Below are 16,943 nucleotides of genomic sequence, written 5' to 3'. Positions count from 1 at the left end.
ATTAGACCTGCACAGCACAGGGGCTTCTGTTTAGACTGGAGTCAGAGATCTGGGGGTCAGGGAGCTCTCTGGAAGGGGTTAATCAGGATCTGGGCTGACCCCACGCCCCTCTGCTGCATAGGACACTGGGTCACTCTACCTCTGGGGCGAGGGAAGTAGGCCCAGGCATGTGCCAGGCTGGAAGCCAGGTGGGGAAAGACACTCAGGGTGCTGTGTAAGGCCCTATTACAACTCAGAAATTCCCAACCCAGCCAGTGCTATGAAAGATGCACTGTCCGTCCCACCCCCAGCCCAGGCTGCAGTTTTAGACATTATGAAACAGAGGACTATGGGGTCCTTGGCCCATCACAGCTGCCAGGCAGACAGTATAAGCAGCACACTTGGGGGGACAGCAGGCAACAGTGGGGTCAGTGCTCATAAAGAACTGTCAGAGGGATCTTCAGGCAAGCCTGGAGCCTCACTCAGGGCCTCTAATACCTGTCACATCTCAGTGCCACACAGCTCGAGAGGGCGCCGCTGTCACTACAGGAGCTCAGTTGATAGGGGACAGTCTTTAATGTTCCCTTACTTCGCAAGAAGCTTTTTCTGAAGGGCTCGTGTTTGCCTCCCAGCCCTGCTCCTGAAAGCTGTAAATAAATGTTTCCCACGTTCCCTTTCCATTCCTCGCCACTGCCACCGTAGGCTTGTCTCCTCCTCTGGCTCAGCTTTTCTTTTTCAACTTCTGTTGTCTTAAAAGCCAAGTAGAAGCACAGGGCTCATTAACAAAAGCAGGAGGCCCCTGCTTTGCTCTCCCCCAAGCCACTCACCTCCCTGGCCCAAGGCCTACTCCCCAGAGGCAATGGCCTTCCCTCCTTCTCTTTAACAGTTTTTTAATATTTGGAGAAGCTAGTATATTCAGAGGAAGGGAAGTACTTTTACTATGGTTTAAAAATTAGAAACGAAAGACAGTTAAATGTCTCTAACCCACAACCTCTTCCTCCAGAGATTCAGCTGTGCATCAATATGACACAGATCCTCACAGATACCTCGGAGATCTCTAGAACTTCTCCCTCCCTCTCTCCCTCTCCTTAACCCTCTCCAGCTGCACAGTCCTTCATCACAGGGATAGAGACGTGCCATAATTTCCTTAACCAGTCTCTCCTGTGAGGAGCATTTAGGTTGTCTGGATTCTCTTGCTGCTCAAACAGTGCTGCAGTGCAGGCCTTACTCCTGCTGCGTTCCCTGTGCTGTGAGCATATCACAGGCTCCTGTGAAGTAAGAGGAATTGCTAGCTCTAGGTCCAGAGCTCATCAAGCTCAAAATGTTGCTCATCAAGTAAGTCAGTTTACACTTCCTCCAACCCCGCGTAAAAGCACCTGTGCCCCTCACCTTGTCCAATATAACACGTGATCAGACTTTTAGATTTTGAGGCAGACGTGTTCATGCCTTATAGACCTTTCTTTTGGTCCATCTTTCTAAACTATATGCTTATTCTGCTGTCTTTGAACCCTGTTAGGGAAATTACCTATCATCTCCCTACTTTGAAAGGTAAGGATTTAGCCTTGTGACCCTCCTCCCTCACCAGTATGCTTCTCTCCCTCCCCTCAGTTTTTATCCTTTATGGTTGGCATTAGCCTGACTGTGTCACTGTTGTTCAGAGCTAAGCCATGTAGTTTGCTAAGGTCACCTTTCCTCTTAGTATCATTTGTTTTTCCTGGAGTTAAACATGACTTACTTTTCCATAGATGTGTCATTCGTTAATTTTCTAGGCACATCTCACTTATTTTTTTTGCCAGACCCACAGAAATCCCCTCAGGCTGGTCTAATATGTCTGGTAAATCCATTCATTTTTTTTTTTTTTTCCTTTTGGAACCCCGCCTTCCCTCCACAGCGGGGCTAGTGGGGCTAGTGGCCCTAGGCCTGGCTCAGCTCCCTTCCTATCCTTAGTTTAATCCTTTGTTTTTGGTGGAGCACATTTTCTGGAAGTTTCTGGTAAATGCACTGAAGGTAAATTTTTTCAGATCTGTGCCTGAATTGAAGTTTCTTTATTCAATCCAAATGTTGACTGGGCTAGGAATAATCCTCTGGCTGGGACTAACTTTTCCCTCAACATTTATAAAAAAGGGCTCTGTTATCTCCTAACTCCCAATGTCACTCTTGAAAAATCTCATGCAATTTTGGTTCCCTCACCTTTATGTTGACTTGCTTTTGCCCCATAGAGGAAACATTTAGATCTTCTAAAGTTTCTCAATAATATGTTTTGTTTTCTTGCTTATTGTAGTGGCCACTCACTGACCTCTGTAACTTAGGAATTTATGTCCTTCATATATGAGAAAATGTCCTTTTACTTTGACAATTTTATAGCTCAAATCCTCTCTGCTCTTTTTTCCTGGGACATCTACTAATTGGGTAGTGGACTTCTTAGTTTAGTCCTCTCATTTTCATATTCTTTTTCTTCTATTTTCTATCTTTGCCATCTTGTTTGATGGTCTACAAAATTTCCTCAACTTAAGCTTCTATTGTGTTGAATTATTGATTTCAATTCATAGTTTTAATTGACAAGAGCAATTTCTTGTTCTGAATACCCCTTTTTCATATCATTTTATTCTTATTTCAAGGGTGTAATAATTCTTTCATCTTTCTGACAGTAGTGTAAGAGTTTTTTCCTGAGGTTTTATTCTGTCTACTGAATTATAACTCTATCCTCTGAATTATTTTTCTTTTCCACTTGCTTTTGGTCTCTATTTTTCATGTTAGGAGCTTTGGTGCCCCTTGGCTGGCTGTCCACCTTCAAACGTTAGGCACTGAAAAGCTGGTTAGAAGCTTTGTGTAGGAGGGTGGGTTTGTCTTTGAGGCTCTGAGACTGGGATTTGGGCATCTCACCGGCAAACCCGTGCTGCTCGTTCAGATCCAACACACTAACTGCCTTCGGTGTCTTCTCCCCAGAACACTCTTCCAGATCCACATGCTACCTCCTTAAATATGGTATCTAAAAGCAAGATGCCTGTCTCCCTCTACTTACACTGCCATATTTTGCTACTTAGCCCTATGTTTATTTCTCTCTCTCTCCTTCTAGGGTATAAGCTTCTTGAGGTCAGAGTCTAAAATAGGGCCTACTCCATGGTAAACACTGAATAAATATTTATGGAAACCAGACTGGAGCAACAGAGAAAGAGGATGGATCAGTATCTCTAGGTCTTTCCTCTTGGGCTGCTCAGAGTCTCCAGAGGGATCCTTCAGTCTCCTGCCTGGGACTTAATCCTGGCTCACGGTGGCCTGAAAGCCAAGGGACAGTAGGGGCCTGGAAGTCTCACCCTTGAAGATATATTCACTTCTGTGTAATCCTTGCTCCCGGCCTCAACAGGCTCCGACCCTCTGCTGTGCCTGGTGCCCCCAGAGGAGACTCCAGAGTAAAATTCCTTCCTCCTGCCAAGGTGAGAAAGGGCTCATTCCCCCTGTACAGGAAGAAAGAGAAGGGATATGGGGTGGGGGGGTCCATCTGCTCATTTCACAGCTTTCAACCAGTCCTCACATAGTTCTGTCTCCGTATACCCCCACCTTCAAAGGCAACTGGTGAGTAAAGAGTAAAGGACATGAGCCTTTCTAGCAGTAGTGTGAATTGGGGCCAGCGGGTGGGGGAGGGGGGGGTTGTGGGTATTAGAACACATATATTCGATACAAAGCATATATTAGATTTTCATACTGCCCTTTTATTAGATTTTCATACTGCCCTTTTAGTGGAGGGAGCAAAGATTAAACCCTTGTGTTCAATTTGCCTTCTTAATCTGCCCCTCTGGCCCTGGCCATCTCCTCGGTGTTCACCAGGTCTGATCCAAAAAAATTCTGACACTGGCATTCTCTTCATAGCATAGGCAGCAGAATCCCATAAGTTTCTAGAACCAAAAAAGACCAGACACCATTGGTCCAGGATCTACAGGATCCCCAGAGATGGCAGGATGAGGCTTAGGATGGAAAGCCAATCTCAGCCATGCCCCACTGCCTTCTTTTCTCCAGTGGCTCTTGTCACCACAGCCACTCACATAGGCCCTGCCTTCACGGATGCCCCCCTCCCCCAGCCAGCAGCTCTCCCTGTCTTCCACTCACTTCCCACAAAGACACACTTGTCTGGAGCCAGTGGCACCACCCAGCAAAGCCACATGCTCCTCCAGAGACTGACTCCCCTAACCCCGTAAGTTTTATGTTGGCGTTTTGGTTCATGGCACTCCTGGCAAATTCTTTCTCACATAAATACAGACACCGTTTTAATGCTTTTCTTCTCCCTCTTTTTTAATTTCAAGAACTGTTTAAATGCAGAAAAGGATAAGTATTCTAACATTCACTCACATATTTATCCCCAGAATTGACCATAGTTAGTATGTTTTACATAACACTTTGTCTCTTTTATTTTAATCAAAGAAATAAAACATTCCAGTTAATGTTGAAGCCTCCTTTGTTCTCCATCAGCAAACCCATTCCTTACCCTCTCCTCAGAGACAACCACTTGTCATGATTTCAGTGTATCTCCTTCCAGAATACTTAAAAATATTTTTTGAGCCTGCACATTTTCATGAGTCACATGTACAGGTTAGTACAGTTTTAGGACACGACATGTGCTCTTTAGCATAACCTTAGGTGTTTTCCGTCTCTCCACACTATCCATGTGGAGAGAGGGAGCACCTGCCGAGCCTCTTCTCTTCTCCACTTTTCCATATGTGTGAATATAAAGATAGAACAGTTGCCAACAGTTACTGTGCCTTGACCACATGCCAAGCACTATTTTCTCATCAAATCCCCACAACCACTTCAACCCCATTCATTGCACACGGGGACTGAGACCACAGAGACCTAGCACAGGCCACTGGTCAGCTTTCAATCTGCTGCTGTGTGTCATCTCCAGTCTGCCATCATGACAGCAGCACATAAGTGATCCAGGGGACAGGGAAGAGTTGGTGCCTTAGCCTCTCCAAAAGAAAGTTCCTTAGCGTGCCCTTGGGTGGAAAGAGCACAAATGGTCATGAAATCTGGCTTCTGTTGTTGACTTGATACCTGGTGGTGCTGCAATGTTGGCAAGGACTTCTCTTTCTGCCTCAGTGTCTCACCTCAGAAATGGGATTCCACCTGGCTGCCTAGGTACCTAACAGATTGCTGGGGACCCAATGTGATAGATGATGATTGTAAAACACCTTGTACGCCCTACAGAGATCTGCAGATGGAAGACACTGTTAGGACACCTCCTGGCCCACTTTTTCCCTTCTTCTTAACAGACCACCTACCCTGTTCCAGCCACGTGCCCCTGATTTTAGGTGCATGACAGTATTTAATCCTCATTCCTCAAGCAGCAGCTTTAGAAAGTCTGTTCACAAGCTCCTGTTTTTCTGCCTTGTTTAGTTACTACTATGGCAACAACATCATTTTCTTCCCCTTTTTTTCTTCATATATATAGATAGTATTTCAGCCTTGTTATGGGTGGAAATCAATCAAAATTTCTAACTTTTTTCTCCAAAAAAATTGCTTCCAGGCTTCAGCCAACCAATTACAAGGGAAGTTTTGGAACACCACCAGTTTGTGACCAGTGGGACCAATGTACCATTGACACTGTTCTCTACTTAGTTCATGGAAGGATAACTGATCTCCCCAGAGAGACCGTGAACCTCAGAAGGGAAAGCACTACATCTTACATGGATCCCCTGTGACACTCGGGTGCCCGGCTCAAGAGTATATTCAACAAATGCTTGCTTAATTCCTCCAAAGCCCAGTTGCCTTGTCTGCCTCCAAGAAATGGGTGCTGATGGGAGTGCCATGGGCACCCCTGGGAACACCTGCAGTCATCAGTAAATCACATACTAGCAAACTTGATGACTCACAGATGAGGCCCAGGAAGCAGTGTGTTTTGTCCAGATTCATTTGGCAGTATGGTACTTGTAGTAATAACAATACCATCTATTTTTTTTTTTAGTACTTTAGCACTTAACACTTTTTCTAGATGTTTTTATATTTGTTAATGTATCTAATTGTCACCAAAAAAAAAAAAAGTTAGGTATTTTTATTATCTCCATTTTACAGATGAGGAGACTAAAGCCCAGAAAGGTTAAGTAGCTTGTCTAAGATCACCAAGCTGGTATAAAAGGGCAAACCCGAGATTCTCATCCAGAGCCCATGGGTGTCAACCAGTGTGCCAGACCACCTCTGGTTCATAAAAGGCCAGGCTTAAACCCACTGTCTTGACTGTCACTCCCCTCAATTCCCCACCCAATCTGCCCAACTGGAAATATTTTACACAGTAATACAGTGGTGGCATTTTCGTTTGCTTCATGTCATGTGATCTAGATTAAACCTTGAGCAGTAGGCAAGATAGGAACTTTTTAAAAATGCTTACTTACATAAACACTCTACCAAATTCAGACAGTACAGAAAAGTACAAAAGTCTAATAAATGTCTCTGGAAGTGCTTTGATCCAAAGCTAAAATCTTGATTAATATTTTGGCAAACATCCCTAGAGATCTCTCTCTCTGAGCACATCTGTGTATAGATATATATTTACAATCTCCCATACCTGAGACCTCCCTCTAGATGTGCTCTGTAGGAGAGTGGTGCTATTTCTGACAGCACCTGGCAGATAACACCAGAGTTCAGGAGAGGGGAGCCATTCATCTAGTGGAGGGCCCTACCTCCAGTGCCAGCCTTGGGACTTGAGTCCAGGCAGGGTTTTCTGCTTTGTCTTACGTGCTCAAAAGCAGAGACCACATGCATTTCTGACACCGGTTGCTCCTGTTTAGGCACTTTCTCCCATCACCCAGTCTTGGCTGTAAACCAAGTGGGTGCCACACCCCTGAGGCCCCACCATCTTCCTGGGTGTATTGCCCCCTAAGGAAGGGGTTCGGGGTATGTGGTGAGGAGGGATGTTTTACACAGCTCTCAGGAAAACTCAGTAAAGATGGCAGTGGAACCTCGCAGGGACTGCACAACAGCAGTAGCTTGCTGGCCCTGTGAGATCCTTGCTCAGACAGCCCTGCTGGAGTTGCACAGTGATGGCATATGTGGACCCAGCATGATGAGGACTTGAAGTTGTTTGGAAGAAGCTGAGGGGAAGCGGGATCTGGTATTTGGAGAGGGAGAGATGCCCATTACCTCATCCTAACCAACATCCCTTCCTACTGATATTTTGTTTTAGGGTTGGTATCCAGTTTTGCTGAAAATGAAATCATCTTTGAGCTCTCAGGCTGTGTTAGTGAAAATGAACTCTAATGTGATTAGTATTAATGCAATATAATGGAGGATTGGTATTAAATTGAGGCCTTCTGATCTTATTACTCCACAAATGCTCCCTCCTGCTTGGGCTGCTGCCCTGGCAGCCCTGTTTCCCCAGGCACGGGCAAGGGGACGGAGGTGCCCAAGCCCTGAGCCCACTACGGGAGCCTGGCTCTACCCAAGGCGACTCCCAGGGAGACCTCCCTTCCTTCCCTACCTTGGGTTCCCTGCCATATTGTGGGGTTGTGGGGCTCCCCCACAGGGGGTTGGACCTCAGGAGGCATCATTTGGATCTGCCTCCACTCTCAGAGCCATGAGCATGTTGTTGAGGATCATGAGCTTACAAGTGCCAAGTTTTACCTCCACGTCCAGAAGCACTTGAAGTTTTTTATTGATAGGCATGAAGCTAGAAATCTAAGAAGAAAATCTTCACCTCTTCCACTCCCAGCCCCTCTGCACCCCAGTCCTTTCTGTGAAACTGACTTGAACATAATAGTTGTCAATGGCTGCTATCACTTGTCCTGGCTGTGTCTCCCTTTCCTAGAGGGCTGGTCTGAGAAGCAGGCGGTGGCCCAACCCTGGTATGTGTGTAGCTTCCCTTCAGAGCAGGGATGGGCTTCTGCTGCCCCATGCAGCGTGGGCCCTTTGCCTCCCTTGACCTGTGGGAGGAAGTATGCCAGTCTGTCAGTCACACAGCTTAGCTCAGAAGTGACAGGTAGGCCAGTGGGAGCCCAGGCCCAGGGTTGAAGCCCCACAGGCCCTCCTTTGTAGGCCTCCTCCAGCCCACAGGCTGCATCCCACCCAGCAGATTCCCCAAGGGAGCCATGCAGGTCTGGGAGCAAAACCATCTTCCACTGAGAAAATGAACCGGGAGCACAGGCTCTGGGGATGGTCAGATGGCATCACCTTCGTGTATGAATAATAGCATTTTTACAACGAGAGTGATTTTTCTTGTGCTGTTTCCAGAAAACTGCTTTCAGAGGCACAGACTTTGCACACAGGATGGTAATGACTTTTTAATGACCTTAAGGGGCCTGGGTGTCCAGGCAGCAGTGAATCAATCTCAGTGGGAGGCTCATAGTGAGAGAGGAGATGGAACACCTGAAACCAAAGGGGGAAAAAACAAACCACAAATACATATATTTTCTTTGGTAGCATTACTTGGTAATTAGACAATTACAGGAAACAGCTTCCCAGCAGCTGGCATTTCCACTGTGTGAGCGGAGGAGGGATGGCAACAACTGTGAACTCCTCACATTTATTACAGAAAATATTATTGGAGTTTACAGTCGTGGGTGCCGTGCTCTCCTCCAGTGCATTCTGATGAGCTGTGAGTGCTAAACCAGGAGCAGAGCCCCTCCTCTCTGGGTTTGTGTAGGGCCTGCTTGGCTGGGCTTTAAATGAACTGGCTCTTGAGTCCACCCAGAGACTGGCTGGTCCTGAGAAATAAGCCCTTGGTAGGGATGTATATGGAAGCAGGAAAGGGGTAGAGGTAGAGGCCTGTGGAGAAATCACCCCTTCTTCCCCAGGTGCCATCGCTTGCGTGGGGGCAGGGTTCAGACAGAAGAACCTAGGGTTCACAAAGCAGCAAGTGGCCCCCTACTTCTCCCTCTCCTTGCCTTCCCCCTCCCCACCCACACTCCTGCCCTGGTTCAAAACTCTCCTCCCAGAACCCACCACGCCTCTCAGAGCTGAGCCCATCCAGCATAGCCCCCTGAGGTAGGTCCGTTTCACAGATGAGGAAATGTATTTTATGAACCCCCACCAACCTTGATCACTTTTCTCTTTGGCTGTGCTCTTGTCCCAATATGAACTTTGACTGTGCTTTGTGTCTGTTTAGGGGGAAGCCTCATAAAAATTCCAGTTGCCTTCATAGAAGGTAGGAGCACTCTGAATGGGAACACTAGGTACAGACTGCCTCCCTCAGGCACACAGGAGGTGGAGGCCCATTCCCTTCCCCCTTCGGTCAACCATCACGGACCTCCTGAGGATGGAGGACAGGAGCGCTCCCTCCTCATCATAGAGCTCCTCCTGCTTTGTGCTGTTGGCCTGGTTCACTGTCCCGTCTGACCAGACAAATGGTTGTGCTTCCTTTCGCAGGTCCTGGCAATCTGTAACTTTTGAAAGACAGCCTGCCTCCTTCATCCGAATCGTTGGAACACACAACACAGCAAATGAGGTAAGGGTCTCCGTTCATGAGAGACACTGTGTTATTTCACGATGTACAGGTAAATGTTACATCTCAAGTTAAGTGGAACTGTTTGTTCTCCCTGCTAATGGCCTGTTGTTCAGACAGCTTGCTACAGAAGAAAGTCCTGCTCCTGCACAGTGGGGATATCATTATCATTTCTAGATGTCTCTTGACTAGGAAATGAAAGCCAACTCCTATGGCTTTGCTTACTCCCACCAGCCTCCCTGTGGAATTGGCAACCACAGAGCCCTTGAGAGGTCACACACCCTGTCCTCAGAGTCTTCTGCCCTCCGAGACAACAGCTATTTTAGAGGCCCCTTGGCCCTCTGAACATGGTGTTTAAGGAACCTCCACGGGAGCCACCATGGCAGACGATTGCTGGTTTTGTCTGACTGTCTGTTTCATCCTTTGCTAGGCAAACACATCAGTGTTTACAAATGGGCCTGTTCCTCCCCTGGTGCCCAGGCCTAGGTCATTCCAGTAGACCATGCCATTTGTAGGTGTTCCTTCACTTCTGGATTTAATGACAGAAGAGTGGGTGTGTTGTTCCCCCCATTCTGGGCACCCACAGGGCAGCAGCCAGGTGAAGGGCCTGAGCCACGTGGCCATGCTATTTTCTCTGGAATGTAAATGGCCCCTGAGAAATGCATGGGGTTCCTCTAGATCAGAAGACAGGGGACCCCTGATGGCTCAGTCTGTTAAGTGTTCAGCACTTGATTTCTGCTCAGGTTATGATCTCAGGGTCATGGGGTCAAGCCCTGTGTCCAGCTCTGTCCATGCTGGGTGTGAAGCCTGCTTCAGATTCTCTCTCTCCCTCTCCCTCTGCCCTTCTGCTCACTTGCACTCATGCATGCATGCTTTCTCTCTCTCAAATAAATAAATTAAATCTTTTTTAAAAATTAAAAAAAAAAATTTTTAAAGAAAAGTGCCCTTAGTGAATAGAGAAACCAAGACACTTGAGTGTGAGGAAGGGCACTATTACTAATTATACCAGGATAGCAAGTGTAAACCAGGACTGAGCCAGACACACCTGGACTGTCATCCCCTCAACAATATGGATGCCTAGTGGGCTTACAGAGGCACATGGGCATTCACTCACACCATTTTTAAGGTGAGACTAGAGTCAATCAACATCAGTTAATTACTTACCTTCTCTGCTCTTTGAGTGGGTATTGAGTGAGCACTAGTGGCGAGATGCTGTGTCAATCATATGGCCACCCTGTTGACTTCATCTGCTTATCACGCCCTTGCTTTTTATGCAGTCGTGTGTGTTTAGTGTGAACCTCTGAAGGACTGCTGGTTCAAGACAGGAGTCATAGGAATCAGTAATGCTGAAACCCAAGGGTAACCAACCATTCTACAGTTTCACCTTAACATGATCTTTCTCAGATTTGTCTGGGACTGGCTTCCTGGGCATGTGACTGGGGCAGTTGTGTGGGGCTCTACACCCAGAAGGGGGCTCTATGCTTGAGGTTTAATGCTCACAGGCACCATCTTGAATTCTTCAAAATTTTACCTATGAATTGTTTTTATAAGGGGAGCCCCATGGGACAATGAAACATCCACCAGGCGCTGGGAGCCTCGGCTCTCACACAAGCCGGCCTCTGCCCCCTCTGGCCTTCCCAGAACAGATTCTCAGCCACCCACTCCCTGACCCCCCCGTGCCTGGACCTGGCCAGCCTCCCCCGTCTTAGCCTGTCCCATGACTACTGCTACCTTTCACTGTTTGCAAGGAGGGTCAGGGTCTAGTGTGAATCCCACCTGAGTCACAGGATAGGCCCCAGGTGCCTAGGACGGTCCGCCCTGGCCTCAGGAGTTCCCCTGCCCACAGGATTATAACATTTAGTAACAAAGGAAAACTTTGTGTCGTGTCAGGAGAGAAATCATGAGAGGAAAGAAAAAGCTTTTTTCCTGCTTTTTGAATAAGAGGCTCTATATTTTTATTTTGTGCTGAGCCCCGCATATTACATAGCTGGCCCTGGATTCATGTATTGTGTTTGTCAAATCAAAATTCTCCAGAGCACGTCAAGGTGTTTCTGGAGAAACACAAAGCGCATTTTAAAAAGTGAAAATATTATTATAATTTATATTCATTTCACCTTTTTATTCATTTAGAACAAAAATGATACATGCCTACAATGTGTTTCTTGCAGAGAAGAGCTCATAAACAGAAGCCTGAAACTTTCTCTCTTACCTCTTCTAAACAAACCTGAAAATTATAGAAGTAAATAAATTGATATTTTTTAACACAAAATTAAAGAACTCTAAACATCAGGTCAAAAAAGCACCTCTTTTTGGATAAGGTAACAAAAATAAATTTGAATCTGTACTTAATATATATTTGAGCCCCAAACCAAATATCATATTTTTTCTTTTTAAAAATTTTAAATTCTAGTACAGTTAATATACAGTCTTATATTAGTTTTAGGTATACAATATAGTGATTCAACAGTTCCTACATTACTCAGCATATTTTTAAAATTCTGCCAATAAGTCCGAGTTTTTCTTGCAACTTAAACTTACATTAAGCCATATGTTGATTATGTATCAAATCAGAAAACAATTTAAATTTATCTTTACATAATACTAGATCAAGGTAATATTTTTCATTTGCAGTCACTTATTTCTTATGTAATATCTTAAAAAAAAAAAAAAAAAACCCAAAACAATTCTGCCTTTAATTCCTCCATGGGACTCTGCAGTTAGGTTTTCCAGCAGAAGGAATTCTAGTCTGAGAAGGCCAAGGAGCACTGGAGTGAGTGTGATGAGGGTCTCTCAGGGTTTAGCCCCAACACTATCACCGCAGTGACCACATGAAGAATAATTTCCCATGACAGAACCCTAGAGTTGGAATGCAAGAATTTCTCTTCCTGGGTGAGTTTCCTGAACCATCTGTGCAGGGAGCTCCAACCACATCAATCAGCCCATTTGAACACGTTGACCAGTAGGTCACTAATTAACCGGTGATCCGTTGCTTTTGGTTGATGAGCAACTTGCTCAGCTGCCTTACTGAGTTCCCTTACTGTTTGGGGAAGAAATCCTCAATGTGGTGTTTCCCACGGGGGAACATCTTAATCATAAAATAAATAATGAACGGGATCATAAGACAAAACCCACAAACTGGTCTTTCTCCAAACACATTAGAAGACACGAAAGTGCTGAATCTCCCTGGGTATCAATATAGCAAACTATCATAAAAAAAAAATATATATATATATATAGCAAACTATCAAAGAGAAATTTCTTTTCTGGGGCATCATTTTGGACAGAGTAGCAACTGTCTTAGAGAACAGCGGGAATGTGTGTAAGTCAGTGTGATGGCGATCAGAGATGTGAGAGACAAGGTTGCTTTAGGGGAAGGGGGATGACGAAGTCTGGTGGAGCAGGACTCCTGGGGGAGGCAGCTCTGGAGGAGAGCTGAGGTGGCACAGACAGCCAGGGAAAGGAGGCGGGGGGCACACTCAGGGGGGTCCAGGACAAGCCCAATCACTAGTCCTATGGAAGCCAGAACCCTGCCATCAATCAGAATATTGGGGTCAGGATGCCTCTTTCTCGCAGTTGAGGGTAGTATAGGGAGAGGCAGGTTCTCTTCAGCCTTGTCATCGTTTGCCATGTGACATCAGTGGTCTCCATTTAGTCAGAGTGAGTGTTACCAAAGACTTTTGGTAATTTCAAGAATCGCAAATGGAATTGGTTGTTGGCATGTGTGGATAACAGAGAAATGTGGATAAATAACTTGGCTGCATCCTCCATGGAAGACTGCTGCAGACACGGCCCCACTGGGAGGAGGTCAGACAGCGGATGGCAGGGATGGCAAGGAGAGCGTAGCCTGTGACTTGAAGAGCATTCGGAGGGGTGGTGGTTGGGCTGCGTAGGCAGAAGGCCGAAAGCGGCTGCACAGTGTGTCAGTGTTGGAGGGTAGGGGGTTGCTACTGGCAGCCAGGCAGAGGTGGTGCTGGAAACTACCCCGACCTCCAAATCCCGCCTGCTGCTGGAATAGCAAAGGCCTCCCGGGCTAACACAGATTGCAGCTTGCCCAGTGTAGACGTGTGTGTCCTGCCCCCACGGCCAGCCCTTCCTGGTGCAAGGGCCCTGGGCAGCAGCCACGTGTTAATTTCCAAGCTTCCTGCCATCGGGCTCCCAGGTGACAGCAGCCCCAGCCACCGGGAGGTTCAGATTTCTTGATCACCTGTTTTGGCACGCTTCTGATTGCCTGCGGCATTTCATCCCTATCCTCTGGGAAGTGTCTGTCTACTGCGGGCATCTATCTCTCATCTTCCTTTGTGAGCACCGCAGCAAGGAATTCATTTCATTTCTTAGCTACGTTGGCGACTTCTGTCAGTAAATGTCCCTAATGCTTACCTAACAGACTCCACCACTTCCTTCCATGACCTCCTGCCCCTTGTGTACTTCGCATCATCCTTGTCATTTATCTCAGCTTCTGAGAACATTTTCCTTTCATTCCCCTCCAGTGTGTGCTCTGTCACCCTCCTCTGTAATGTCCCCTGCACCTGGTGGGCTTCTCACACGACTCATGTGCCTCGCCTTCACCCTCGGACACCTTTCTCACACCTCTTTGCGCACTCACAGTGTCTTCTTTGTCTTCCTGTCACGCCTAGCGCTAGATGGCAGACACATGTCTTACAGCACAGCTGCCCTCTCGTCCTGCTCTACTTCGGTTGCTTCCATTTGTCTGACTCTCCCTGGGGCCGGCAGCCGGATAGTCCTCCTCGGCTCTTCCCTCAGGCATGGTCTGCCTGTCTTCCTTGCCAGTCTGGTGGTCACGTGGTCATTCAAGTGTGGTTGCCCATCTGCTCCAACTGCTTATCACCTCTGAGTGCCTAGGAGGCAGACCTTGCTTCCTCACTGATCCTCTCTTGTCTGAAAAAGGGTAGAACCCGGGCCCTGTGGACGGCACTTCATGGCAGATCCGAAGCCACAACCCCAGTCACCGTGGCAGAGCCGGGCTGGGTGGGACCCTTCACTCCCGTTTTATTAATGGTCATAGCAGAGCCACGGAGGCGCATACTTCCACCCTCAGAGATCAGACTGGGTCCACAGGGGATCTGTCAGGGGATCTCTGAAAAGCAGCCAGTGTATTAAAGGGAGCAGAAGTTATACCTGTTTCTCTTTATGGCTTTTATGGAAGCCTGGGTTTGAGAGCAAGTTCTGGAGTGATTTACAGTAGGCAGAGAGCTGAGGGGGACAGGCAGCCCCTGGGAGAACGAAACGGTTGTGGGGAAAATGAACTGTCTGCAATATAGAAAGGCTGGGGTCCTGCTCAAAAGAACCCATGCGAGAGCCTTTGCCAAGTCAGTAACAGAAGTTGAGGATGGAATTGCCAGTCTGTTGGCTGCTCTCAGGGCTCCCTTTCACTCACTGAATTTATGTAGCTGAGGGAAGAGGCTGTGTCTCTTTTATCTTTGTATCCCTGGCACCTCACACGGGCCCCGTGCATGTAAGCATAGAGTGCTTGTTGGCTGGTGAGGGAATGAACCCTTCAGTCTGTCCGTCCATCTCTCCCTCGCGCATCAGCCAGACATGTAAAGGAAAGGATTTAGTATTACAACCTCTCACCATTGAGAGCCTGTGGCAGACTCTCTGTAGTTGCACTGAAGAGGTTCTAAAACCAGACACTTTTGTAAGTGGAAAGGTAAATATGCCACATCCCTCAGCATGTCCTAGTTTAAGACCCTTATTATAATGATTATTCTTAATGTAAATTGTTATAGCAGCTTGAATTTACTGAGCACTTACTATGTGCCAGGCCCTATTCCACGCCCATTAGGCTAATTACACTATCTAATTGGCATAGGTGAAGTAGATCCTACTCTTACCCACTTTTTAAAAATGAGGTAACTCATTACCAAGTGGTGGCAAGGATGAGGAACAGCAGGGAGTTTGCATCCTGCTTCGTGGGAATGTAAACTGTGGTAGTCGCTGAAGACAACAGTTTTGGGAAGATCCAATAAACTTGTACATGTGCACATCTACCCTAAGACTAAGCATCTCACACCTGTGTGCATTCTCTAAGGAAGCTCTTACACATGTTCCAGATACAAGAATAAAAATGCTTACAGCAGCACTGTTCATACCAGTCCCAAGCAGGACACCCCCCAGTCATCCATCCAGGGACAATGGATAAGCCAAGCATAGTACATCTTCCAAGGAGCTGTGGTCCACGGGATGAGTACCACACATGTCAAAGGAAAGAAGCCAACATTATATTCATATAACATCAGAAACAGGCAAAAGTAAGCTATCACATATAAGGATGTGGATACAGGTAGTAAAACTTAAAAAAAAAAAAAAAACAAGAAAGCAAAGGAATAATTATTATTAAAGCTGGAATTGGGGATCCCTGGGTGGCGCAGCGGTTTGGCGCCTGCCTTTGGCCCAGGGCGCGATCCTGGAGACCCGGGATCGAATCCCACATCGGGCTCCGGGTGCATGGAGCCTGCTTCTCCCTCTGCCTGTGTCTCTGCCTCTCTCTCTCTCTCTGTGACTATCATAAATAAATAAAAATTTTAAAAAAAAATTAAAAAAAAAAAAACAGCTGGAATTGTGGTTCCCTCAGGGTGCAGAGGCTTGGCTCAGGAAGGGCCGGCCACGTAGAGGGACCAAGGAACACCAGCAATGTTCTGGGTCCTTGACCCTGGTGGAGTTTACGTGGCATTCACTATGTAGTTATTCAACAAGCTGTATATTTGCATTTCATGCACTCTTTAGTGCATGGTTTTCACAGTACAAATGTTTTAAGCAAAAAGCAAGGTTTGATAAGGAAACTAGAGCTGAGCGATGCTAAGTGATTTGCCCAAGGTCACCTCCCTGGTGAGTGACAGGATTAGAATCCAGGCAATTGGTCCCTTAAAACATCCAGGTTCCTCTGTCTGCCAAAAAGACAGAACACATAAGTGAAGCCACAGAAATGAGCCAGCTCTGCCCTGGCACAGACTCGGTGAGCAGAAGGCTCCTTTGGGCACACTTCATCCACCAGCCCACCCACATCTAGGAGAGAAACCAAGGCAGGGCCCAGCCTTAGGGACGTCGCAGCTTTGTGCCTGGTAGAGGTCAGCCACAGGACCGGCTCCAGCGACCCTGTGGAGAGACAGTCGTGGTGGAGACCGACGTGCAGGACGGTGAGCCCCAGCAGCTCAGCTGAGGTGGGCAGTGCAGGGGCCGCATCTGCCGAGTGGGTCAAAGGATCCTGGCCCCGGGGACCAGAGAGACGGAACACAATTGTGTCGTGGGGACTGTGGCCGGGTGTGGGGGGAGGGGGCAGACTCCTGTGCACACCCCGTGCTGCTGTGCGGGGAGAGCAGTGAGCTGCCGAGCCGGCAGCAGCACAGAAGGTCCACACGTGGCCTCCTGAGCTGCCCTCCAGGACCACTCATCGCCAAGCCTGGAGGGAGGCAGAGTTTATTTACGGGCTTCTGTCAGGCCAGTGAGTGACCGTGGGTCCCAGTGCCACAGTGCCATCTCGTTCCCATAGCAACATGTGGCTCAAGTGAAGGGGGAAAAAAAA

The 16,943-nt window shown here is 47.2% G+C and overlaps 1 protein-coding gene across 6 annotated transcripts in view; it reads left to right on the top strand.

Moving 5' to 3' along the window:
- Positions 1–16,943, top strand: part of BTBD9 (BTB domain containing 9) — a 410,049-nt gene that overhangs the window by 381,802 nt on the left and 11,304 nt on the right. For 4 of the 6 annotated variants that reach the window (XM_038553945.1, XM_038553942.1, XM_038553943.1 and 1 more), the window contains one exon: positions 9,328–9,406. In XM_038553945.1, the coding sequence (XP_038409873.1) occupies positions 9,328–9,406 (79 nt within the window). Of the gene's footprint in view, positions 1–9,327; positions 9,407–11,533; positions 13,760–16,943 lie in introns of those variants that run through there. The other 2 variants (XM_038553947.1, XM_038553946.1) reach the window with 2 other exon arrangements.

The sequence above is a fragment of the Canis lupus genome, chromosome 12, assembly GCF_011100685.1.
Source record: "Canis lupus familiaris isolate Mischka breed German Shepherd chromosome 12, alternate assembly UU_Cfam_GSD_1.0, whole genome shotgun sequence".
Classification (NCBI taxonomy): domain Eukaryota; kingdom Metazoa; phylum Chordata; class Mammalia; order Carnivora; family Canidae; genus Canis; species Canis lupus.
This window is presented reverse-complemented; position numbering and strand designations above follow the sequence as displayed.